Below are 26,415 nucleotides of genomic sequence, written 5' to 3' on the forward strand. Positions count from 1 at the left end.
CTCTCTCTCTCTCTCTCTCTCTCTCTCTCTCTCTCTCTCTCTCTCTCTCTCTCTCTCTCTCTGTCACTATAAATATATATGTACATAGGGATATACATCTACTTATATACATATATAAATATATCTTATGTTTGCCTGATTAATGTGTATTAACTATATTATGTTAAATAATTAATCTATTTTAATCAGGTCAACATATTACTTTAAAAGGCAAGACAGTGAGGATGAGAGAGCTCACTTTTCTTCCTAATATTTAAAGTAGCTTATTGTTTCAAAAATTAATAGTCAGGGGGCAGCTGGGTAGCTCAGTGGATTGAGAGTCAGGCCTAGATACGGGAGGTCCTAGGTTCAAATCTGGCCTCAGACACTTCCCAGCTGTGTGACCCTGGGCAAGTCACTTGACCCCCATTGCCCACCCTTACCACTCTTCCACCAAGGAGCCAATACACAGAAGTTAAGGGTTTAAAAAAAAAAAAAAACTTTAAAAAAAATTAATAGTCAGAATTGGCACAAAGAAAAAAAGAGGCAAATGGGCCTTATTTGGAATAGAAAAGGAACAGGGACTATACTGAAGAAAATACTAGTCCATCCTGGACATAATCATTCAAGAATGTGGAGCAGGTTAAGACTCCAGGTGTAGATATTTTATAATAACAAGTACTTTTGTAGACTGTTTCTACATAAAAAGACATATCTGTGGTATATATGTGCTGGGCTAATTCAAGTACTAATGTGTAAGAAGAATGAGACATTAATACTTAAAGACACTATCCCAATCTACGAAAAGAAAATCCTAACCAGCTATTCCTTACATGACTTAGAGAAAGAAGACATGGTAAGTGTGTTGGAAGTGGAGTTCACTGCTCATGAGACTAATTAATGAATCATGCCTCGGTAGCTAAAAACTTGGGACAGGTGACTTCCTATTCCACAGACAAGGAAACAGGTCCCCTGAGAGAAAGATGTGACAAAAGGAGAAGGTCAGAGTGACTGATAAGCACATGATTTAGCTCTAGGACTAGCTTCTGAAATGAAAGTATCTGTCTTCACAATGAAAAACAACAGAGAAGTGGTCCAGCTTGTCATATGAACTCAGAAGTAGGGCTTCTTTGTCACGGTTGACACTAGGAGGCAGCATGGAAGAGAGGAGAAAATATTGGCACCTGAGTCAGAGGCTTTAGGAACCAATCCTGCCACAGCCATTAATTACTATCTGCATGACACTGGGCAAATCATTTAACCTTCCTGGGTCTCAATTTCCTAATTAATAAATTGAGGGGAATGGACTAAATTGTGTCTGAGATCCTTTCCGGTTTTAAATGTCTCTCCATTCCAATGTCTCTTGTGGATAAACTAACAAGTTTCCAGGTAACAATTATTCTGGATCCCCTACTGGCATGAGAAGCTCTTTCTCTGACTGCCCCATGGGTTCACTTATATAACAGAATTTCTATAGGTGGGTATTGTCCAAGGTTCTACCCTGAACTTTATTCTTAACTCTATAATCTCTGCTTTGCCATATTGTTAAGATTTAAGTTTATAACTATTGGGGAATCCTGGAGTTCATCAAGTACCATTTACTCACTTTGCATATGAGAATACACAGGTCCACGGATGTTAAATAACTTGCTTAACGTTGAAAAAAAAAATAAGTGACATAGTCCAATATTTGAACCCTGATCAAATTTACCATTTTCCCCCCTACAATTCCATGTTTTGATGTTGTTCAGTTTTTTCTGACTCTTCATGACCTTATCTGGTGTTTTCTTAGCAAAGATATTGGGATGATTTTCCATTTCCTCCTTCAGCTCATTCTGCAGATTATGAAAAGGAGGCATACAAGTTTAAGTGACCTACCCAGGGTCACACAGCTATTATCTCAGCTACATTTGAACTCATGTCTTACTGATCCTAGGCCCGAGAATCTATTAATTGCATGACCTAACTGCTCTGCTATCACACTGCATCTCATTTAATCCTATTGTTTCAACTACAACATCTGTTGATATGAATTAAAAACTATCTCTTGCCCCAAAACCTCTCTCCCAGGCTACAGACCTTTGTTCCCTGCTTCAGATAAGACCCCTTTATCTATATATGTTCTGCCACTACTTCAAACTCATTAAGTCTGAAATTGAACTTTTTATTTTTACTCCCAATCAGTCCATTCTGAATGGAAAGGTCACTGATCAAAAAGTCAGGAAAATCTGGATTCAGATTCATCTTCATGCACTTACTAGCTGTGCAACCATGAGTAAATCACACATCCTCAGACTTGGTTTCCTCATCTATAAAATGGGAACAATAATATCTGTAGCACTTACCTAACAGGGCTATCACAAGCATCAAATGAAAATGTATATTAAGGCATCACAAACTTGAACGCACTCTCAATATTTATTATTATTATTACTTTGGCTTCATGGGTTCTAATCAGAGAAATCATCATTCGGTTTCCTGTATTTGACCCTTGTAGCATAGTGTATGACAGGCAGTGTAGTGTGGCAGAAAGAATATGGAAATAGGGATCATGCCTTGCCTCATATTACACTTTTAAAAATTGAAGTCATCTCCCTTCTCCTCATCTCATATCTCTCACATTGCCTCTATTTCTGTCACCTCTGAGTCAAATGAAGAGGGCTTTCTACTTATCAAGGCAAACTCTTCTCCATGCAAAAATGATAACATGTCATCAGGTCTGGGAAGATTTGCTACTTCTGTCATATCTACTGTTATCTTTAATATCTCCTTGTCTACTGGTTGTTTCCCTATTGCCTACATATATGCCAATATTTCAAAAAACCTTCACTTATCCATTCAACCTCTTAGCTATTAACCTGTATTTCCCCTTCCTTTGGGAACTAAACTGCTTGAGAATGCTCTCTACAAATGGTGCTCTCACTTCCTTTCCTCTTACTCTTAATTTTCTATAGTCTGGCTTCTGGACTAATCATTCAACGGAAACTATTCTTACCAAAATGACTGTTTCTTAATTGTTTTCAACCTTCATCCTTCCTCTGACATTACTGTATTCTTTGAAAATGTTTATCTAACTTTTCCTTCATACTGTTTTTGGCTCTGGGTTTGCCGTCTTCTAGTTTTCCTGCTACCGATGTGATCATTTCATTGTCTGGCTATTCTGTGAAGTCATGCCTATTGCCATGAATGTCAAAAAAGACCAATGTTGACATAAGAAACTAACGTAAATTCTAAACAGTCTCATAGAAAATATGGAAGGTGGGGAGGAACATGAGATAAAAGTATGGCACAGACCTGTGAAAATAGTTTCAGAAATGTCACAATGAACTGGCACTGCTGAGGAAGCCTAAGGACATCCAAATAGTTTTGTCTTATTTTGTTCTATGCTATTCTAGGGGAAATAATAGAATCAAAGAATGGTGTTCTAATCAATGTTTAATAAATGACTTTCCCCAAAATATATGATCTATATTATTTACATTTCATCTACATTATTAACATTTTCTCTATCACTTTAAGTCTAGACAATCAAGAAAACAATAAGTCACACCTTGATTTGTAGCATTTGCTGATAGCTTGAGGTATGAATACTTATGCTGAAAATATAAAAATTGGTTCATCACTGGCTCCATCATAGGCCTTGGGGGAAGCTGACAGGAGAAAAGGCAGAACTATTCAAATCTTATTTTATTTTGGTTTTCCCTGCCAAGAAAATTGATCTTTTTGAATGGGAAGAATGAGAATGACTAACAGAAAGCAAAGTTCTAAGATAAGTAAGAAGAAAGTAAGAGAGCACTCAGTTGTCCTTGATGAGTTTGAGTTGCCATGACTACATGAATTACTCAAAGAAAGAACAGCTTGGCATAACTGTCCAAGGAACTGTCTATTATCTTTCAAAGATTACAGAAAATGGGAAAGGGTCCACAGGTTTGGAAAAGGGCAAATATAGCCCTAGTTTTTAATGAAGTAAGGAGAATGGAATGGTTAAACACTAGTCCAGGGAACTTAACTTTGATAAATAAAAATCCTAGAATATATATTAATAAAAGAACTGGTGTGAGAATTAAATTTTAATGGTTGACTAAAATTTATGAAAATTATAAATAATATGGTAGCCACCAATTCAAAGTATTATTGCTCAAAGTCAAAATGACCTTTAATATCTTTTATTTACAAAAGAGGTGGAAAGAGTGAAAGTAGAGAAATACAAAAGGGTAGAGAAGGCATTAGCCTATCTAACTTAATATTGCTCCAGTGCTCAACTCAGCCAGGACTTGCTGACCTTCAAATGAGATTAAACTCTCTCCAGAAGACAGGAAGGGAAATCCAGCTACCCACTCACCCAAGTTCCCTCCAAGAGGCAGATCAAGACAATGATTCAAGCTGAAGGTTATTCCTGAGGCTGCCTTTCTTCTTTAAGTCTACCTTCTTGAAGTTGATTTCCTTCTTGAAGTCCAACTCCTTCTTGAAGCTGACTTCCTTCTTGGAGTTGACATTCTTAGCCCCAGAAATTCAAGGCCTTTTATTGTAGCTTCTAGTCTTCCAAATTGTGTAGCACTGCCCAGGGGGCAGTGTTTGTGGGAACCAGTTCTAATCTTCTGGAGGGCTGAATATTCATCAAAAGGGTTCACAGATTCCTAGCTGATTAAGTTTCTGAGGGTATGTATTCATTAAGTGGTTTGGGAGCTCCTCTACCTAGTTCAAGCATGTGTTGATTTAATCAAAAGGTAGACAAGGGAGAGTTAATCCTGTCTTCACAATCTAGTAAGGTACTTAAATTAGTGTTAACTAAAGGTTTAGCTCCAACTAGGCAAAGAATATAAAGGATTCTCTTTCATAAGTGTAAACTCAAAGAGAACAAACAATTCCCTTTTACAATCCCCACTGTGATTCTTTGGGGATTCTTTGGGGATCCCTAGTGAATCATTTTACATAATCAGAAACTACAATAGTTAGATATAAGAGGGAAATGAAAGAGATAGGAAGAGAGAGAGCTCAAACCAATGTTTGCTAGGCACACTGACAATAAGCCAGTTATGGGGCAAATCCTCTTTAGCATGCAAGTTTACATTCAAAATGCTTGTGTTCAACCCCCCAAAGTTCAATCAGTTATACTCCAAAGTTCATGATGGATCTTCTGATGCTGTAGAGATTTTCTTCAAGCATCTTCATGGTGCCTTCATCAAACAATTCATCTTCTGGATTCAAAGAGTTATTGAGCTCCTTTTCCTGAAACGTTTCTTTCTTTAAAAAAAATTTTTAGTCTTATGACAATTATACAATCCCTTTGACAATTATGCAATCCCCCACCCAGGAGGGTTTTGCAATCCCAATGACAATTATACAATGGTTAGTGAATATGTAGAATAGGAAACAAAGATCAAAGACAAATGATTCCTTCAAGGACAGATTAAACAAAACTAATCTCATTTCCTGCTATTTTCAGGGTAAAATTATTTTTCAAAAGATATGGAGACTCTGGTGGACTGCAATTCAATATTAGAAACATGGTGTGGTGTGGCAAGTAGGAAAGATAATGTTATTTTAGACTACATTAAAAGGTTTACAATGCCCAAGACTAGAAAGATGATAGTACTGCTGTACTCTGTATCCTTGTCAGACCTCAGAAATCTCATTTTAGAAAGGTCAGTGATGAACTGGAGAACATCCAAAGAAGGACTGCAAGTATGATGAAGAACTTGAAGATCATGTCATAGAGATATTTGTTGAAGAAATTCAGAATATTTAACAGGAGAGAGAAGAGCTATATTCAAGTATTTGAAGGCCTACCAGGTTCTGTTTGACCTCAGAAGACAGTATTAGGAATGATGAGTATAAATTGTAAAGAAAATAAGGCTCCACATAGAGAAGAACCTCCAAATCCCATTTGACTCATTTTCATAAAAGAGCTAACATGATATTCTTAAAGACTTTGTTAGTGAAGGTTCTACAACACCAAAAAGGATTCAATAATGACTCTAATATCAGACCAAATGTGTTCCCTCTCCACACACCTCCCCCCTCAAAAAAACAAAACAAAACAATCTAGCTAAGTCCTTACAGGTACTATATTCCAAGTGACTGGTCACATAATGATTTTTTTCTTTTTTTCCCCTTTCTTATGGAAATCTATGAGAAAAAAAAAGATGAACAAAAAATTAATCCTCAGTCCTGTGACCCAAGAGAATATCAACAAGTACCAGCCTATTTGTCAATTTTATCTATTAAACAAATCCTCATGGGAATCATTTATATACAAATTTCAGGGCTAATTCTTAGTGAAGATATTGGTTCTGAATAAGCAAGTCTTTACAACAATATTCAACAATGAAAGGTGTGTTATCATTTCAAAATTAACTGAAAGATGTAGAGAATAGATTGTGGTCATACTGGGGAAGAATTAGAATACTATGCTGTAGAAATGGGACCTGTTTTTGAGCAAGAAAAACAGAAAATTACAGAATCATGGAAGATCAGGAATGTCAGAGGCTTTAAAGGTCTGGAGGGGTTAAGTAATTAGACTAAGGTTACCCAGGTAGTTAAGTTTTTTTTTTCTTTTTCTTTTTTGTGTTGTTTATGTTCATATCAAAGTTATTTCTGGATGTACTATTTTCCTTTCCTCAACAATGAGTCTATCCTTACAACAAAGAAGGGAAAACAAAACCAACTGAAACAGTGATAGAATCTAACAATGTAACATCTCACCCTCACAAACCGAGTCACTATTACTACCAAGGCTCTCCCTCCTTCTTCTCCCTACCTTGTGTCTTAGAATAAATACTAAGTATTAATATTAAGTATTACTAAATATACTTAGTATACTATACATATGTAGTATACTAAGTATGGTTCCAAGGCAGACTAGGGTAGGGGCTAGGCAATGGTGGGTAAGTGTCCAGAACACAGTTAGGAAGTGTCTTGAGCCAGGTTTGGAAAAAGAAACTCCTGTCTCTAGGCCTGGCTCTCAACTCATTGAGCCACCTAGTTATATGTCTATAGCACCAGTGTTATATGTCTATAGCTCCTCTACATGGCCAAGATTGGTCATTATAATGGTATAGTAATTCATTTTACTGTATGTTTTCATTTACATTATTTTTGCCTTTGTATACCTTGTGTTTCTTGTTCTTATTACTTCATTCTTTATTTCACATAAAGAATTTCATATATTACTGACTTCTTCATAATCATTGTTTCCCAAGGTTCATAATTGTATTAATGTTCAGTCATCGCCACTTTATTTCCAAATTTGCTACCACAAAAAATGCTGCCCTGAATATTTTGGTGTATTGAGGACTTCTTTCTCTTTCTACCTTTCACTCCCTTAGGGCAGAGGCCCAGCACCAATCTTCTAAATTATTTAAAAAATTTTTCAAGATAGGTCATTTCTTAGCTTTTCCAAGAGCAAATGAGTATATTTGTCCTCCCTCAAAATATAAATGCCGGATCTTAGCAGGTCTATTGATCAGAACCTAGATCTTCTGATTTCAAAGTCAGTAATCTTTCCATTATATTACATTACTCAGTAAGGTCCTTTCCAGCAATAAAATGTAATGCTTCTTTTCCACTTCCCCTCCCTCATGGTTTATCCTCATTGCATACAAGTCTACTTGCCAATAACGAGTTGGAACCTTCTAGTCTTGGGTTCTTCTCCCTATCCTAGCAAAAGTATGTTAAGTCTCTGATATGATACAAAAAACTACACCAATCATCAAGCTATAAACACCTTTACCATGCCAAACCCCTAGTTATTGCTGGTCTAGATTAGCCATGTGAAGAGAGGGAGATTAGTTCAAGGAGAAATGCTCCATTTCCAGAAGGCTGATGTGCAAAATGATGGAATACAGGCTCTGTAATTTGCATTCCATAAAGAAAAAAATAGGTCAGCATCTCCAGAACAGAATAATTATTCAAGTGGATTCCAAAAACACAAATCCACTGACAGAGGAAAACAAAATCCCTCCCAAACTTTGAAAGCTCTATAATTTAGACTACTTATAAAAACAAGCCCTCAATGCTACTTAGTAAAAAAAGGTGAACCATGTGAAAGGAAAGGCATATCAGCAAAATGAGAGGATGGCCCAAGCAGCTAATTGCTGTCAATTACAAATACAAAACAACACAAAAGGGAGTTAAGGTATTTTCTGACAATGGCAATATTAAGAGCTAGGAGAGAAGAGATTAAAAGCCATTAAACAGAAGCTTAATTTTGCTAGAGTAGTTCAGAGCTGAATTAGTGTTTCCATCTTCTAAGAAGTAAAAGAATCACATTCCTTCCAAAAGTATGGATTAAGCACCTATTTTTGCACAAAATTCTGCCTTACTATCTGCATGGTCAAAATAGGCCTACAACCAAATAGACAAAGCCTCTTGGGGAGCATCTGCCTTTGGGGAGCATACAGTACAACACATAAAAAGCAAAAAATGATTACTTTAACTATTGGACTTTCAGGGGAGGTCTCTCCCAAAAAAGCATTTCTCCTTAACAGCAGTGGTCCATTTCTTGCTGCCAATGTATTAGCCCTGTCTCATTCCAACAGTCAAATGAATATGATCTCATCAACATGGATGTTCCCTCCTCATTTTGTCTTGATATTTCAAGGATTGCAACAGAGCACATGGATTGCCAATGTTATTCCTTGCTTACTACATAATTAACCAAATCCATCATCTTTTTTGATCACACAATTCTTTGATCACATCCATTACTCTATTGTCCTCATTTTTAAATGTGTTTCTGACTGCTCCCACCCACCATGGGACTCTCCATTTTGATCTCTGTACCTCCTACACACACATTCAATAATTAAATTTCCCTTTATCCTGAATCTCTTCTTTTCATACTCTTTTTGTCTTCCCGTACACATACACACACACAAAAAAAATGTGCTACCTGAGCAGCACCCTAGACTTAATTTTTTAAAATGAGGGCAGAGACAGAGCTGAAAAAATGTGGGAAAGAGACAGGCTAAACGGAGCAGATTAAATGTCTTTGTGTAAAATTCTGGACCTTAGCACAGCAGCTCCTCCCTGCCCATTCCAGTCCCCAGGAAACCACTAGCCTCCACGACAGCAGTAATGGAACTCCAGTGGGAAAGGAATCACTAAACCAAACAGGTACCAGAAATAGGCAGCCAAGAGTAAAAGAACTATGATGTTGGTGAGCAAACCTGGGCCTTGCCCCTCACTGATACAGCTGAATAATAGAAACTATGCTGGATGGTGGAGAGCTGGTCAGTTTTCTCTATATATCAGAGTTCTTTTCCATTTGGAGGATAAGGAGGACAAAGAAAGTAGTATTATAACTATATTATAACTAAAGATTTGTGGGAAATGGAGTTCACCAGACAGAGGAGAGTTGATTTGCTAGAGACCTTGAGTATTTTCCTTTCGGGAAGAGTCTCAGCCCAAGGATAGTACTATTTATAGAGGGATATAAGAGTTTAGGTTGTCAGTCATGTATTACATTTTGGGATCACAAAGCATTGGGTTTACAGAAACATAATCCAGTTTCAACTACCACAAAGAAATTTTTTTTAATTCCTTGATATATACTCTATCACTTTCCCCTCAGAGGCTATCTGATATCACCAAACACTTTCACTCAGAAAATAACCTTACTTTATAATTTATTATGAAAATAGAAATTCCATTATCTCCCTAATTCTACCCCTTAAAAACTTCCCTATATTCTCACCCCTTCTTTCTTACTCTAGTGTCTTCTCCTAGTTAAGGTCAAACCCTCTACTTGTACCCTTAACACCAACTCCCAATATCTTCTCTAAGAGTTTGCTTCTATCATTTCACTTTTCATTTCTCCCCTCTCCCCCACCCCCTAGTTTTTTCCAGCCAAAGAACATAACCAGGTGTATTGTTTTATAAGTCTTTTCTTTTTCTTTTCTTTTTTTTTTTTAAAACCCTTGTACTTTGGTGTATTGTCTCATAGGTGGAAGAGTGGTAAGGGTGGGCAATGGGGGTCAAGTGACTTGCCCAGGGTCACACAGCTGGGAAGTGGCTGAGGCCGGGTTTGAACCTAGGACCTCCCATCTCTAGGCCTGACTCTCACTCCACTGAGCTATCCAGCTGCCCCTATAAGTCTTTTCTTGACCCTGCTATTTCTTCTCTCTTTAGATTTGCCCTTCTTTTTATACTCAGACTCCTGTAAAGATTTATCTTCTACACTATGCCTTCACTGCCTCACCACCCACACACTTCTCAACTCCTAGCATTCTGGTTTACAGCCTTACCACTCTATTGAAACTGCTGTATCCAAGGTTACCAAGAATTCCTTAATTATTAAATCTGATAGCCTTTTCTCAATTTTCATCTTCCTATCCCAGTCTACAGTTTGGAATGCTGCTGTCCATTAACTTCTAGATACCGCACTTCTGCTAGGTAGCACTTCTGCTAGGTAGCACGGTGCATACAGATTTGTTCAAATTTGTCTCCAAACCTAAATAACAAAAAACAAAACAAAGCAAATAAACAAAACTTATAGCCCATTCAACTGCCAATCTCATCTCCCCCTTCCTCTTTATTTTCAAAATGCTTGTAAAAAGTAGTCTGTGCCCAAGGCTTTCACTTATTCACTATTTACTCTAGCAGTCTGAATTCTGTTCCCACCATAATATTAAAACTATGCTCTCAAAACAGCCTATCAAATCCAATAACCTAATGATCAAATCCAGTGATTTTTTGCACTTATGCTCCTTGATTTCTATGAAGCCTTTAACATTACTAAATATCCCCTCTTTTCCAGATTTTTTTTCTTCCTCTAATTCCTAAAATAGCAATCTCTTGGTTCATCTCCTATCCCCCTAACAGCTTCTCTGCCAAATACTCCTTTTCTTTTAAGTGAGTGATCATCAAGGTTGTGCCTTTGGTCCTCTTCTCATTATGTACTCTACCCTTGCCAATCACATCCACTCTCCTCCAGAATTTTAAGTCCAGACAAAATGCTAGTCTTCATATACTATATATCATCTTTCTTTTCTATGCCTTTTTTTTTTTGGCTGGCTGCCATCCTTGGAATGTTGTCTGTCCTCAACTCGACATTTTATGATCTCTGCTTCTTTCTCATCAAAAGTGCCACCTTGCTCAGGAGGTATTTCTTAGTCTCCCCACCTGTGATCCACACTCAAAAATTACATTCTGTCTACTCTATATGTAACATATTGTAATAATTAAAACTGGGTGCCAAATGTAATGGCAAATTTAAAAATTGATTTGATAAAAATAATAAAGAATTGTTGTGGTCATAATTTACAAAAGTTAAATTTAAACTATGAGTCAGTAGCTTTATTTACAGCATGGTAGAGATATTAAAGTGGGAAATACAGGAAGGAAGTAGAAAATTATCACCTAGTAAAAAAATACCCTCAGTCCTAATCCTAGCTCCTCCAGACTGCATATGCAAATCTGACTTCAAATATCACCAGAATTCAAAGCCCAGATCAGGAAGCCAAAATCTGAAGAGCCAAAGATGCTGAAAAATTCGCTGAGAACCTTCAACACACAAGAGGCCAAGACTACCAAAAATCAACTCAAGAATGAAGAGCCCAAGAATGTGCCAAGCATGAAGACCTAAAGAATCAAGAAAGTGAATCTCTCTCAGGGTCTCACTGATATACAGTTTTCTCCAACCATCAGCTGTCCTCATTACATTTCAGGATTCAATCACAGCCTTTTAATTTTCCTAGTACTGCCCAGGGAGGGGGCAGTGCTTATGGCCTGTTAGGGAGTGAACTTTCTTTGTTAGTGATTTACTAAGTGTTTAAATAGGGATACTTTAAGTTCTTGATTGATTAATTTAAAATAGACAAAGGGAATAAAAAAAATCTCTCTCTCTCTCTCTATATATATATGACTCCTCAATTAGAACATAAGTTCCAGAATCCTTTTATTTTTGTCTCTGTATGCCATGCACCTACCTAGCACAGTACTGAATACATAATTAGCACATAATGAGTGTTTATGGTATTGATGGAGGCAGTTTTCTTTGCTTGGGATATTTTATTTCCTCGAATTTGCTTGGAAGTCCAAATAAATGTTGCTACTTCTATGAAGCATTCACTGATTCCTACCACAAATCATTAGTAAACTTACCTCAGTACCCTAGAACTCAGAGATCATTGTTTTACATCTCTCTCATACTCTAATTATTTGGTGGTTATCATATCCTTCATGTTTGAAGAAGACCTAAACAAAATCAAGTGATGTCTTTTGACTCACACATAAGTTGGATTTAAGTAAGTCAGAGTTGCCCAAAGTTGTCAGTCTCACTCTCTCTTCCAGAGTTACTGAAGTCTAGTGACAAGACAAAAGTCGAGACAACTGATGCTCAAGATGCAATAGAAGACCTTTGCATCCTTGATATCTAACCAAACTCTGAGTACTCCACAGTACTCACATTGATTATTTGTTATGATAAAAAGACAATATGGCAAAACAGAACTTGCTTCTCATATACATTAGCTATTTTATTCTGGGTAAATCATATCATTTCTCACTGCTCCCATCCAACTTTTTGAGAAAGCTACAAAACAACAGGGAATCTGCTTAGGAAATGAATGTTCCAGAATGACAATGAGGAAACAACACATCAAAATCTATGGGATGCAGCCAAAGAGTACTCAGGGGGAAATTTATATCCCTGAGTGCATATATCAATAAATCAGAGAGGGAAGAGATCAATGAACTGGGCATGCAACTTAAAAAAACTAGGAAGAGAACAAATAAAAAATCCCCAGATAAAAACCAAATTGGAAATCCTAAAAATCAAGGGAGAAATTAATAAAATTGCAAATAAAATAACTATTGAACTAATAAATAAGACTAGGAGCTGGTATTTTGAAAAAAAAACAAATAAAATAGATAAAGTACTAGTTAATTGAATAAAAAAAGAAAGAAGACAATCAAATTAACAGTAACAAAGATGAAAAGGGTCACCTCACCTCTAATGAAGAGGAAATGAAGATAAATATTAAGACCTATTTTGCCCAACCATATAGCAACAAATATGACAATCTAGGTGAAATGGTGAATATTTACAGAAATATAAACTGCCTGAAATAACAAAAGAAGAAATAGAATACTTAAATAATCCCAATTGAGAAAAATAAATTGAATAAACCATTAAGGAACTCCCTCAGAAAAACTCCCCAGGGCTAGATGGATTCACAAATGAATTCTTTCAAACATTTAAAGAATATCTAATCCCAATACTATACAAACTATTTGACAAAATATGCAAAGAAGGAGTTCTACTAAATTTTTTTTATGACAAATATGGTATTGAGCCAGGCAAACCAAAAACAGAGAAAGAAAACCATAGACCAGTCTCCTTAATGAACATAGATGTAGAAATCTTAAATAGAATACTAGCAAAAAAACTACAGCAAGTTATCACAAGTATTATTCATTATGACCAAGTGGGAGTAATAACAGGAATGCAAGAATGGCTACTATTAGGAAACCATCCACAAAATTGACCATATTAACAAGCAAACCAACAGGAATCACATGATTATTTCGATAGATGCAGAAAAAGTCTGTCAAAATACAAAATTCATTCCTATTGAAAACACTAGAAAGTATAAGAATAGAAGGGCCTTTTCTAAAAATAATAAAAAGTATATATTTAATGCCATCAGCAAGCATCATCTGCAATGGGTTAAGTTAGAAGTCTTCCCAATAAGATCAGGAGTGAAGCAAGGATGCAAATTATTACCTCTATTATTTAACATTGTACTAGAAATACTAGTAATAGCAATTAGAGAAGAAAAAGAAATTAAAGGGATTAAAGTAGGTTATGAGGAGACTAAACTATCAGTCTTTGAAGATTATATGATGGTCTACTTAAAGAATCCTAGAGAATCAACTAAAAAGCTAGTGGAAATAATCAACAACTTTAGCAAAGTTGCAGAATACAAAATAAACCCAGAGAAATAATCAGCATTTCTATATATATTTCCAACACAACTCAGTGGCAAGAGTTAGAAAGAGAAATTCCATTTAAAATCACCCTAGACCAGTGATGGACAAACTTTTTAAAAAAGGGGCCAAAGGAAAGGAAATGCTCATCTGTCAGTCTGTTTCTAAGGCAACTCTTTCAAAATTTCATTGTATTGTATCCTACTCATTGTATTCATCAGATTAGGAATAATGTCCTACAGATAGAACATTTAAGGGGGCTGCATATGGCCCACTGGCCATAGTTTGCCCATCACTGCCCTAGACAATATAAAATATTCGGGAATCCATTTGCCAAGACAAAAACAGGAATTATATGAACACAACTACAAAACACTTTCCACGCAATTATAACTAGATCTAAATAATTGGAAAAACATTAATTGCTCATGGGTAAGATGAGCTAATAATATAAAAATGACAGTCCTACCCAAATTAATTTACTTATTCAGTGCCATCCCTATCAAACTACCAAGAAACTTTTTTTTATTGAATTAGAAAAGATTAAAACAAAGTTCATTTGGAAGAACAAAAGATCAAGAGTACTAAGGGAACTAATGAAAAAAATGTGAAGAATGGGGGCTTAGCAATACTAAGATCTTGAACTGTACTATAAAGCAGGGCATCTAAATAATATGGTACTAGTTAAGAGACAAAAGGAAGGATCAGTGGAATAGATGGGGTAAATGACCTCAACAAAATAGTATACAATAAACCCAAAGATCCCAGCTTTAGGGACAAGAACCCATTATTTGACAAAAACTGCTCAGTAACTGGAAATAGCATGGGAGAGATTAGATTTAGATCAATATCTCACACCTCATACCAAGATAAATTTAGACTGTGTAAATGACTTAAATATAAAGAGGGAAATCATAAGTAAATTAGGTGAACTTATACCTGTCAGATCTATGGGAAAGGAAAGAATTTAAGACCAAGCAAAAGAGAGATAATATTACAAAATATAAAATGTATAATTTTGATTGTATTAAATTGAAAAGTTTTTGTACAGACAAAGCCAATGCAACCAAAATTAGAAGGGAAACGACAAATTGGGAAAAAATCTTTATAATAAAAACCTCTGACAAAGGTCTAATTTCTCAAATGTATAAGAAACTAAGTCAATTGTACAACAAAATCAAGCTATTCCCCCATTGATAAGTGAACAAGGGACATAAATAGGCAGTTTTCAGATAAAGAAATCAAAACTATCACTAAGTGCATGAAAAAGTGTTCTAAATCTCTTATCATTAGAGAAATGCAAATCAAAACAACTCTGAGGTACCATCTCACACCTAGAAGATTGGCCAATATGACAGCAAAGGAAAGTAATAAATGTTGGAGGGGATGTGGCAAAATTGGGACACTAATGCATTGCTGGTGAGTTGATCCAACCATTCCAGAAGGCAATTTGGAACTATGCTCAAAGGGCTTTAAAAAACTGTCTGCCTTTTGATCCATCCATACCATTGCTGAGTTTGTACCCCAAAGAGATCATGAGGAAAAAAATACTTGTACAAAAATATTCATAGCCACCCTTTTTGTGGTGGCAAAAAACTGGAAATTGAGGGAGTGTGCATCAATTAGGTAATGGCTGAACAAATTGTGGTATCTCTTGGTGATGAAATACTATTGTGCTGAAAGGAATAATGAACTGGAGCAATTCCATGTGAACTGGAATGATCTCCAGGAATTGATGCAGAGTGAAAGGAGCAGAAAAGGACACTGTACACAGAGGCTGATACACTATGGCACAATTGAACATAATGGACTTCTCTACTAGCAGAAATGCAATGATCTAGAACAATCCTGAGGGACTTATGAGAAAACACTATCCACATCCAGAGAAGGAACTATGGGAGTAGCAATGCAGAAGCAAAACATATGATTCATCATGTGGTTTGATGGGAATATGATTGGGGATGCTGACTTTAATTGATCACTGTACTGAAAATATTAATGATGTAGAAATAGGTTTTGAACAATGATGTATGTAAAATCCAGTGGAATTGCTCATTGGCTCTGGGAGAGGGGAGGGAGGAGGGGAGACAAAGAACATGAATCATGTAACCATGGAAATATATTCTAAATTAATTAATCAATAAAAATTAAAATTTTTAACAAAAAATTGTATCAACATATATCCTGGGATAATGAGAGAGAGAAAAAAAGAGAGAGAGAGAGAGAGACTGGGAGACAGAGACAGAGACAGAGAAACAGAAAGAGACAGAGAAGCAAGGAAACAAAGAAAGAAGGGAAGAAAGAAATAAAGGAAAGGTTCCTCATGCCACTAAAACCACAATTCAAATCCAAGGGAAAAAATGTATTTTAGTTATAAATATGTAATATCCACCCACTAGCCTTTACGAGATACTATAAAAAAATCATTTTGCAAACCTTCAAACAGTATATAAATGCTAGCTCTTATTATTATAGTTTAAGAGGGCAAAGATCATAGTTTTTTCTCTAAAATTTGTAGCTCCCAATGTATGTCTTAATGTTCTGAGCCCATAACGCACCTGATTCACATTTGCTGAGCTCAACTGAAGCCAGAGATTACTGTTAAAGTGCAAGATTCCAGTTTGTAAATTTAAAAACTTAATCATTAAACTGTAAAAAAGAAAAGCCTATAAAAACTGTGTAACTCAACATTTTAATATCTCAAAAAAGTCACAATTTTTGATACAATGGAATCACTTAAGCAGCATATATATTTATTTAATTATTTAGAGTTGAAGTTCCCTAACCTTGTTACAGAATAAAGCTACGTGTTGTTTTTTTTTCCTGAACCTTGAGAAAACCATCTATTTAAAGTGACTAGGTTAAGTGAAAGTGACAGACTAATAGGATTCTTATATGAAATGCAACACATGGATTATTCAATCCAGATACACCCACACAGACACCCACAGACACCCACCTACACCCCCCCACACACACACACACAGACCCCTTCTCATTTTGTAAATAAGGGAAATGAGACCCATAAAGTTTTAAGTGGCCTGCCCAGGATCACATGATTTATAAATTGAAAACTCAATATTAAAACCTAGTTCTTCTGACACCAAATCTAATAATATTTTTATAGTGAATATTCTTAACCTTTTTTACATCATGAATCCAATTGGAAATGCAACGAAGCCTGTGTACCTCTTCTCATAATAATGGTTTTTAAGTGCATAAAATAAAATATGTGCTATATGATGTCCTGAGAATACAAATATCAGCACAAGGGAAAATAGCCCTTGACCTCAAGAAGCTTCCATTCTAAAGAGGGAAGGCAACACATAAATGGAAATAGGTTAGAGAGAAGGGAAGGAATCAAGGCATTTAGTGAGGAAGTATTGAAGAGGAAGTGCCTGAGAAGAGTCGGGAGTAGTTTCATATGATCTCCATTTTTTTTTAATGACTAGCATCTACATAGGTCTAGAAATTCACAGAATCAAAGGTTATTTAGTCTAGCAGGATGGGATTAACTAGTTTAACCCCCTTATTTTGCCAAAGTGGAAAACAAGGCCAAAAGACAGCAATTGGACACACATCTTTTGAATTCAAAGACCAGTGCTCTTTCCTCTAACCCCTAAGCTATAATATGTGCTCTTATATAATTGCATCAATAAGACAAATTTGACTCTAAAGGTCACTGATGGCATAACGTCTATAAATCTTTCTGGGTAATATAGGGGCTTAGAACTCTTATTTTCTCCTTTAAGCTACAAAATCTTGGCAAAAACCCCACATAAAAGTAAAAGCTGTTCTCATTCAGGTATTTAAGGGTAAGATGAAAGAGAAAATAATTAGCTAACTGGCCCTTTGGGCTGCTTTTTAATGATCTGAAGTTTCAGGCAGCCAGCTTTCCTATAAATAATATTGGCTATATCTCCTTACCTGACAGTTCATTTCCTAATTTCATTTTGCAGTTTCAAGAAGATAGAAACTGCATTTTCACTCACAATTCTATCAACCCAACAACAAGCACTGGTTTAGCACCTTTGTAGTAGATTTTTGTGGTAGACACAAAATAAATAGGGAATAAATTTTTGGGCAATGGGAGGCACTAACATCTTGGGAGATGCTGGAACTATTAACTGAGCTGAAATTTTAAAGGAATTATAAATTCTCAAAGGTAGTGGCAATGATGGAATGCCTTCTAAGCATCAGGAAAAAAGTGTGAGAAAAGAGGAATCAGAACAACATCTCCAAGTAATGAAGACTCCCTAGCTTGGTATGATAGAAAAAAAGTAATAGCTAATGTTTATATAATATTTATAATGTATCAGGCATTGTGCTAATCACTTTACAATTATTATCTTATTTGATCCTCACAACCACTCTGGGAGATAGGTACTCTTATTGTACCTATTTAATAAATGAGGAAACTGAGACAAATACAGATTAAGTTATTCAGACATGTGTCTGAGGTTAGATGTGAACTCTCTTGGGTCAAGCTCTACTTGACTCCAGGTCCAGTTATCCATTTAACAACATCCTTGGGAGGGAGGTTTTCTCCTGGTTTCTGATACTGACTAGCTATTTCACCCTTAGTAAGATATAATCTCAATCTTGATTTCCTCATCTGTAAAACAGAGGATATAGATTAGATGAACTTTAGAGGTAGAAGAATCATTTAGAAGAGAGAAAGATATTCCTCTTTTATTATGATACTGTTCAAAGCTAATATTGTAGTTCATAAATGGATCACTTTAAAAGTTTGGACTTACTGTATTATCTTGCTAAATATGTCGTCAGGGTGCTCAGTGTTCAAATACTTGAGCCTGGAATGCACGGAGCGTGAAGTCATTCTAACATGCCTCTTTTTGCCAGCATTCTGTTCTTATTTCTCTGATGGCTCTAACAAAAGTGTGTGCTCCTCACCATTCTCATACATTAGAGTCTTTCATTTGTTTGGTGACATTATATTAAGTAGACAGAACTGGTTAAGGAACATGATCACTCCCAAAGCTGAAGGTTACACCTAGCCAAGAATTAGATCATACTAACCTCAAATTTCTCCAGAATCTTCTTGAAGTCAAAGAAGTAAATTGATATACAAACCAAGGTCAAGTTGAATTTCCCCTTATTTTCACCCAAACTTCTATTCCTTTGTCTCTGAATTGACATTTATCTTGTCTTAATGCTGGTTTAAATGAATTTAACAAACATCTTGAATGCTTATCATATTATGATAAGAATACAACTGGAGCAGTTTTAAAAGCAGTTTTGCATACATTATTTTATCTGGTTCTCCCAAATATCCCATGAATAAAGCCAGGCAGCTATGGGGAATTTACATTTTTCAGATAATTCAGAAATGTTAAAATGTTTTACCTAAGGCCATATGGAGAATAACTGGGTTATTGTCTCCCTATTCACTATTATAAATTGCCAGCATTAGATACAAGATATGTGTCAGAGACTAAATGAGATCCCCTACAGGTAGTGTAAGTGATGTCAACCTTGGAAGCAAGAGAAAAATAAGATAACTAGAGTTATATAAATAGAAGCCACACTTTCTTGCCCCAAATTGTAGGGTAGTAAAGGCCTTTGTCACAGATGCTGTACTCAATAAAGTCAAAACACAGAGGTCTACTGGGGAAGTAGGGGAAGATGGGGACTTTTAATATGAAGACCAGCCAAAAGGTGCAAAATACATGTTATAGTGATCTGGTAATACCTAGGAAAGTATTTAACAAATGTTCTCTGTCTATGTATTTATTTATCCATTTATATATCCACCTATAGATCAAATGTTCTTAACCTAGAGCCCATAAACTTAACTATTTTATTTTTTAATATTTTGATAACTATTTTAATATAATTCATTTTCACTGCAATCTGATGTATTTTACTATTTAAATTGTAGGAAAGAATCCTTAGGTTTTGTCACATTGTTAAAAGGGTTCATGACACTCAAAAAATTAATAACCCTGATCAAAATTTGAACTGGCAACCTGTCTTATTACGGCCATGCACACTAGAAGCTACACTTATTTAATTTTTTAAAAAGCATATATGTTGATGATTTTGCAATTTGTGTATTCTCTCCCTATTTTATTCTTTTGCTGATAGCCTAAAGGAAGAGATGATGTTGTACATGTAGAGGCTAAGAGCTACATGGCTCCAGGAAAATGAGCCTATATTCTTTTTCTTTTTCTTTTTTTCGAAACATTTTCCATGGTTACATGATTCATTTTCTTTCTCTCCTCTCCACCCCCAACCCCCACACCCTGTAGCCAGCTCACATTTCCATTGGGTTTTAGATGTGTCATTGATCAAGACCTATTTCCATATTATTGATAGTTGCATTGGGGTGGTCTATATTCTTTTTCCTGCCTCACTATTTGCTCAGATCTTGTGATTTTTTTAAAGATCAGGAAAATGAGTCTTCAAGAATCTGAGAGTTGGGGTCCGTATCAAATACTACAGTCAGTCTAGCATTGATGGTCCAAGAATGAAGGACTAACTTTTTGGGACTAACCAGCCTAGAAGTCAACGAGACAAAGATTTATCTAGCAGTCACAGGAAATGATGTTATATAGATATTATGCTAATCATGAATGAACTTTCCCAAGGGACCAATACAGGAAGAGAGAAGATACCTTCAAAATGTCAATAATTAAATATAGTGATGGAATTTGCTAGTTAAACTTTTTTTTTTTAAGATTTTTTTTTTATTTTAAACCCTTAACTTCTGTGTATTGACTTATAGGTGAAAGAGTGGTAAGGGTAGGCAATGGGGGTCAAGTGACTTGCCCAGGGTCACACAGCTGGGAAGTGGCTGAGGCCGGATTTGAACCTAGGACCTACCATCTCTAGGCCTGGCTCTCAATCCACTGAGCTACCCAGCTGCCCCCTTAAACTTTTTTTAAAAGAATACATTCTTAAAACTGAGAATGTTACCTCCAGAAAATGAAATGAAAGATAAAAGATGAAAGACTTAATTTATATGAACATATTGACCTCCATGACAATATCCTATGTGAAGTGAGGAGCGTAAAAAGGGAGTGATTGGTTGGGATCTATTATATAGGTATGAAGAAAAGTAAGTTAAACATATAGGAGATCTAGGATTTCATTTGTGTAATATCTTTTTTCTTTATATATAGAAATGCTTCTTTTGTTTGGATTTGTAAACTTTTATTATAATAATAAAAATGATAATAATAATGTTTAAATTTGAAAAATTTAAACATTAAAAAAAGGACATTGAATACACACACACACACACACAGAATATATCTTTAAGAGAGGCAGGGATAAGAAGTCAGGATAAAAATAGGAACTCACATGAGCTCTTTCAAATTCCCAACCAAACAACTTTTTAAAAATGTCTCAAAATGAATTCTGGACTGGGAGAACCAACAAAAGGATGGCAGGAAACAATTTTTCCAACTTTAGACAACTTAGAGGATCAGCAGGAAAGGTCTGCCTCACTGGGGTTTGGATGGAGTAGAGTCTAACACTGGAAAAGACCCAGCAAGCCAGTATAAGGTCTCAGGCATGACTCAGGAAGGAGTAGGTCAGGAGAAAGAGAATTTGGAATTCCAAATTTTAAAAAATAAACATGTTAAAAATTATCTTTACATGTAATTGGAAAAAATAAAAATGAATAAAATTTAAAATAATTTTTAAAAAATACATCCCCAAGGCTCCAACCATTTATAATATCAAAGAATGATACCTAACAAAAGAAAGACAGGCACACACCAGCTTCTATGCAGTCAACAGTCAGTTATTTCTATGTGGATTGGATTATCTATGACAAAACTTGTATCTCAGGCTGGCTTCTCTCCCAATCACTGCAATCATACCCATATAATTTAAATTCAGGATGAGACTAATGAAGAATGCTTAATTAATGCTAATTAAAAATGTTTCCAAAGTGTCAGAAAATGCAACTCAAACTAGAATTGCTTAATTAGCTGTTGTTCTAGAAGTTATTAATATCAACATATTTTTCCATAAATAGATAAAATAAAAATTTACTTGCTTTTATTTGAGAAAATAAAAACATACCTCAAAATTATAGTGATCTCCTTTGCCTACATAGCCAACAAGTTCTCAGCTTAACCATACTAGTTTAGGATCTAGATTTCCTTTTCAATAAATAGTGAGATCCTTTGTACTATGCATATGTTACTATTTACACTATTGGGACAAATAGGCACAGGTACCAACATTTAGGGCAGGCACTATCACTTCCTTCACTCTAATAATGGACTCTGATAATCACAAAACATAATGAAGAAAGGGTGTATTATTAACTTTCTATCACCTTTTGCATGTTGGGAAATATGACCAGGATATCTGTTCTTTGTATATATAAATGAACAATCCACCTAATATCTTCAGAGTTAAACTTGGAAGTTTCCTACATCCCAATTCATGTTACAATCACAAGAGTTTTCCACAAGAAAAAACCACTTTCAGAACTAGATAATGTACATTTAGACTCCATCAAAAAATGATTGCATAACCAATCACATGCCCAAAAAGACTATAAAGAATTGGCACAATTCCTAAGCCTGAAACTCAAGGTTCTTCAGTACCTGATCTACCAATGTCTCCTCTCATATAGATGGATTTCCTCACCATTCTGAAAAACTGTCTTGAAAATTCTCACCTCTTTGCCTTAAATATACTGTTCCCCACTATCACATTGCTCATTTCAAGCTGAGATGCCTTTTATTTTCCCTTCTAACCTTATGAATCTTCCCTTCTAACCTTATGAATTTTCCAAGGCTCAAATCGAATCCTATGAAGACTTCCATGATTTTCTTTCCTCCATTGCAGCCTCCTCAATTTCCAGGAAAGGGAGGTTATAACTACCTTATTATTAGTTCCCTGGATAGAAAATTATAACAATACTAATAACTATAACTTGTATAGCTCTTCAAAATTTTCCAAGCACTTTACATGTATTGTTTGATCTTCACAACAACCCTAACAGCCTTATAGAGGTGTTAAATTTTTTCTAGGATAGATAGTATAGATAGACCCAGAGTTGAGAAGAAGGAGAGTAGGTTGGATCATTTTCGTAACTAAAAGAATCTCTGTAAGAGCAAAGGCTCAGCTTTTTAAAACAAAGACTTTACTGGCTTTGTTGTATAGTCAGAAGTTCTGAAATACCACTGTCTCCAAAGTACTAAAGAGGAATATTGCATACAAGATAGTAGAACGGCCCATGGTAGGTGAAGTAGGCTGGCTGCAACATATAACCAACAAAGTGTTCCAGAGAAGAGCAGAAGTAAAGAATGTTATCATTCTATAAGACTAGGATAGGCTAGTCTCCTGGTAAGGCTGAGAAATGACAGATAGAAGGCCAAAGTGCTCACTGTCATACCTGCATTGTTGAGAGAAAGATAAGTAGGTTCTCAGCACACTGGCTGGCCCCTGTGGTGGACTTCTGGGATAACAATAGGGAAATCACAAAGGATGGTCAGACAAGGATAGGTTATCATATAAATTACTGAAGGGAATTTCTGAATCAGTGAGATCACAGATCTATTTGAGTATATTAGTGCCTGGAAACTGGGATATGCAAGCCTACATTTTAAAAACAGCTTTAGTTATTTCAGATAGATTTCCTACAGAGCCATGCCTATTGCTGAGAACTGACAAAATTAATGGCTGATGTACAGCCTGTTTAGGATGCTTCCTTTGTTCAGAGATCACTTAATCTGTCAAATCCCATTTTCTTTCAAAGTATGTACAGCACACTTCAAGTTGATGTCATTGCATCTATATCTCAACTCAAGAATGAATTAAACAAGTCCACTTGTCTAATTATCTATTATAATACAACTGGAAAATTTAATTTCAGCAATAAACATTTATTGCTTTATTTTTAACTTTCATTTGTGCCTATCAGCAAATGATAAAGTATTTGATTTACCAGAAATATATAAATCACTGCTTAACTCTTAATTCCTAATCAAGACTAACATTTGGTCAACATTTTCATATCTAATTACTTACAATCAAAGTACAAGATTATAAACCAATCAATGAATAAAAGATCTCATGAAAAGGACACTCTAAGACAAACAGAAGCAGATTGGAAAGAGCATAAAAAATATCATGCACAATGACCATAGTACTATAAATAAAAAACTCAATAAATCACGTAAACTCAAATTCACTGCAGTGACCAATCTTGACCTCTTGGAAGAAATATGAAGGATTACAGGGGTAGAATGTGGTAACATGCTGTTAGCAGCAATTAATTGTTTGGTTGTTACACTTTTACTTTTGACATTTTTGTCACACAAAAAAGACCAATTAAGTGGAGAAGAGCTTGTTGGAGAAGAGCTTGTTTGTTCTCTCTCTCTCTCTCTTTCTCTCTCTCTCTTTTTCTGAAAATGATAATGATATATAAAAGACAAGAATAAAACTAGCTTTTTATATTGTTTTGCAATAAAAGATTTGTTTTTTAAAGAATGATCAATGGTCCTGGTTCTTACATTTATAAGCAATAAGATCTTCAGTAAGTCACTAAATCTCTTAGTTCTTCATCCTTAAAAGGACATATTTGCATTTACCTACTTTATGGCATCTATTATAAGGATCAAAGAAAATAATATAAACAAAATGCTTTTTGAACTAAAATATTACAAATGTAAACTAATAATCCAACTATAAGGAGAATTATTATCTTTATTCTAAACAAGATCTTAGCTAGTCAATATTCCAATTGTCCTTTTCAATTGTCAGGTTTACAAACATGCATATATATATATATGTATATATATACATATATATATATATATATACACACACACACATATATTGTCTCAATAATTTGGATTATTTCTTACCTTAGATGCCTCTGCCTCAATTTGTTGTCGCTTTGGTGTTTCTTTCAGGTCAGGTGACTTCTGGGTAGTTTTGTTCTTAACAGCTTGAGATTCAATGCTTTCACCTTCAATTTGCTGGTTAATACCTTCTGCATGGACAGAGTGATCAATACCATTTGGATTCAGACTGCAATGGATAGCTGGAAAAAATGACAAATATAGAGCTCAGTAAATGCATCATATCAGAAGTCTCTAGAGACAGAGAACATTTCATTAAGCAACAGCAGGAAGGTGTCAGGCCTGGGAGCTGAGAAGCTGTAAGAACCTCAGAAACTATACTTAGTATAATTTTAAGAAATCACATAAGCTCAGAGCATTTTAGAAAACTTTGGAAGTCACCTGTCCCATCTCTATCTTAGGAATACGTTCGATAACCTACCTGACAAGTAGCCATTCAGGCTTTGCTTGCAGACTACTGAGACAGAACCTGCTACATCCCAATACAGTCCATCAGTCTTAGAGACAATTCTAACTGTTTGGGAATTTTCTCCCTTATTCTGATAATATAAAATTTGGTTCACCTCTTTATTTTCCTGGGGAAAAAAATTCAGCTTTTCATTCCAGAGTGACCCATTCAATTAAACAATTCTATATTAAGTACCTGCTGCAAGCAAAGGTCTAGCTTTGTACTGGGAGTGTCAATATGTGGCAAAGTAGAAAGAAAGATGAATTTTCAAGTCAGAAGATGTTGGTTCAAATCCCTGCTTGATAATAAAAGGTAAGTCACTATCTCTTTAAGTTTCCATGTTCTCATCTATAAAGGAGGAGAGGTTGGACTTGATCACATCTGAGATCCCTTCCAGCTCCAGAGCAATGTCATGTGAATATGACAGGTCCTATTCTGAAGAAGTTTACAACATAATGGGAAGTGAGGAGAGGTCAGAAATCTACAATTTTAAAGTGAGTGAGATAAGTGCAAAAAAGACATGTAGAACAAATGTTCTAAAAGATGGAGAGGGACATAAGGGAGTGGTAGAAGGGCAGGGTCAACAAAGACTTGTTAATATCTATAAAAGATTCTAAAGGAGACTTCAATAGATGGAAATGGAAATGCAAAAAGACCATTTAATGTGCTAGGGCCTAGGAGCAAAGTGAACACAAGAATGGAGAGAATGTTCTAAAGCAGTGATAGTGAACCTTTTAGAGATGGAGTGTTCAAACTGCAGCCTCATGCTGCATGTGAAACACCCCTTTACACCAGATAGGGGAGAAAGGAAGTGCTCCCATTGTGCTGCTGGGCAGAGGGGTAGGTGATGTCCTCAGGTGTGGTGGAGAGCTGGCACACATGCCATAGGTTCACCAACATGGCTCTAGAGCCATGATGGAGAACCTTTTAGAGACAGAGTGCTGGGCCCCGCCTCTACCCCCACTCCCCAGAGACCATGTGCTCTCCTCTGCCTGCCCCCCTCAACCCTCTTACCCTAGACAAGGGAGGGAGAAAGCAGTCCCACTGGGCTGCTGGGCAGAGGGGTGGGTGATGAGAGGTGCATGTGGAGAGGGGGAGGAGAGTGGCTGGAGCTCTCTGTTCCCCTCCAGCTCTGCTCCCCTCCAGCTATGTCCACACTATGAACATGCTCCCCTCAAATCTAGCTCCTCTCCAGCCTCACCA

At 35.8% G+C, this 26,415-nt stretch overlaps 1 protein-coding gene across 1 annotated transcript in view; it reads right to left on the minus strand.

Moving 5' to 3' along the window:
- SAMD12 (sterile alpha motif domain containing 12) overlaps nucleotides 1–25,200 on the minus strand; it is a 327,999-nt gene extending 302,799 nt beyond the window's left edge. Inside the window, exons 1-2 of the mRNA XM_044684170.1 lie at nucleotides 25,191–25,200; nucleotides 24,768–24,946 (exon numbers count right to left, since the gene is read on the minus strand). Coding sequence (XP_044540105.1) covers nucleotides 24,768–24,946; nucleotides 25,191–25,200 — 189 coding nt within the window. The remainder of the gene's footprint in view (nucleotides 1–24,767; nucleotides 24,947–25,190) is intronic.
- Nucleotides 25,201–26,415: the final 1,215 nt, after the last annotated feature.

This window comes from Gracilinanus agilis, chromosome 1 (assembly GCF_016433145.1).
Source record: "Gracilinanus agilis isolate LMUSP501 chromosome 1, AgileGrace, whole genome shotgun sequence".
NCBI lineage: Eukaryota > Metazoa > Chordata > Mammalia > Didelphimorphia > Didelphidae > Gracilinanus > Gracilinanus agilis.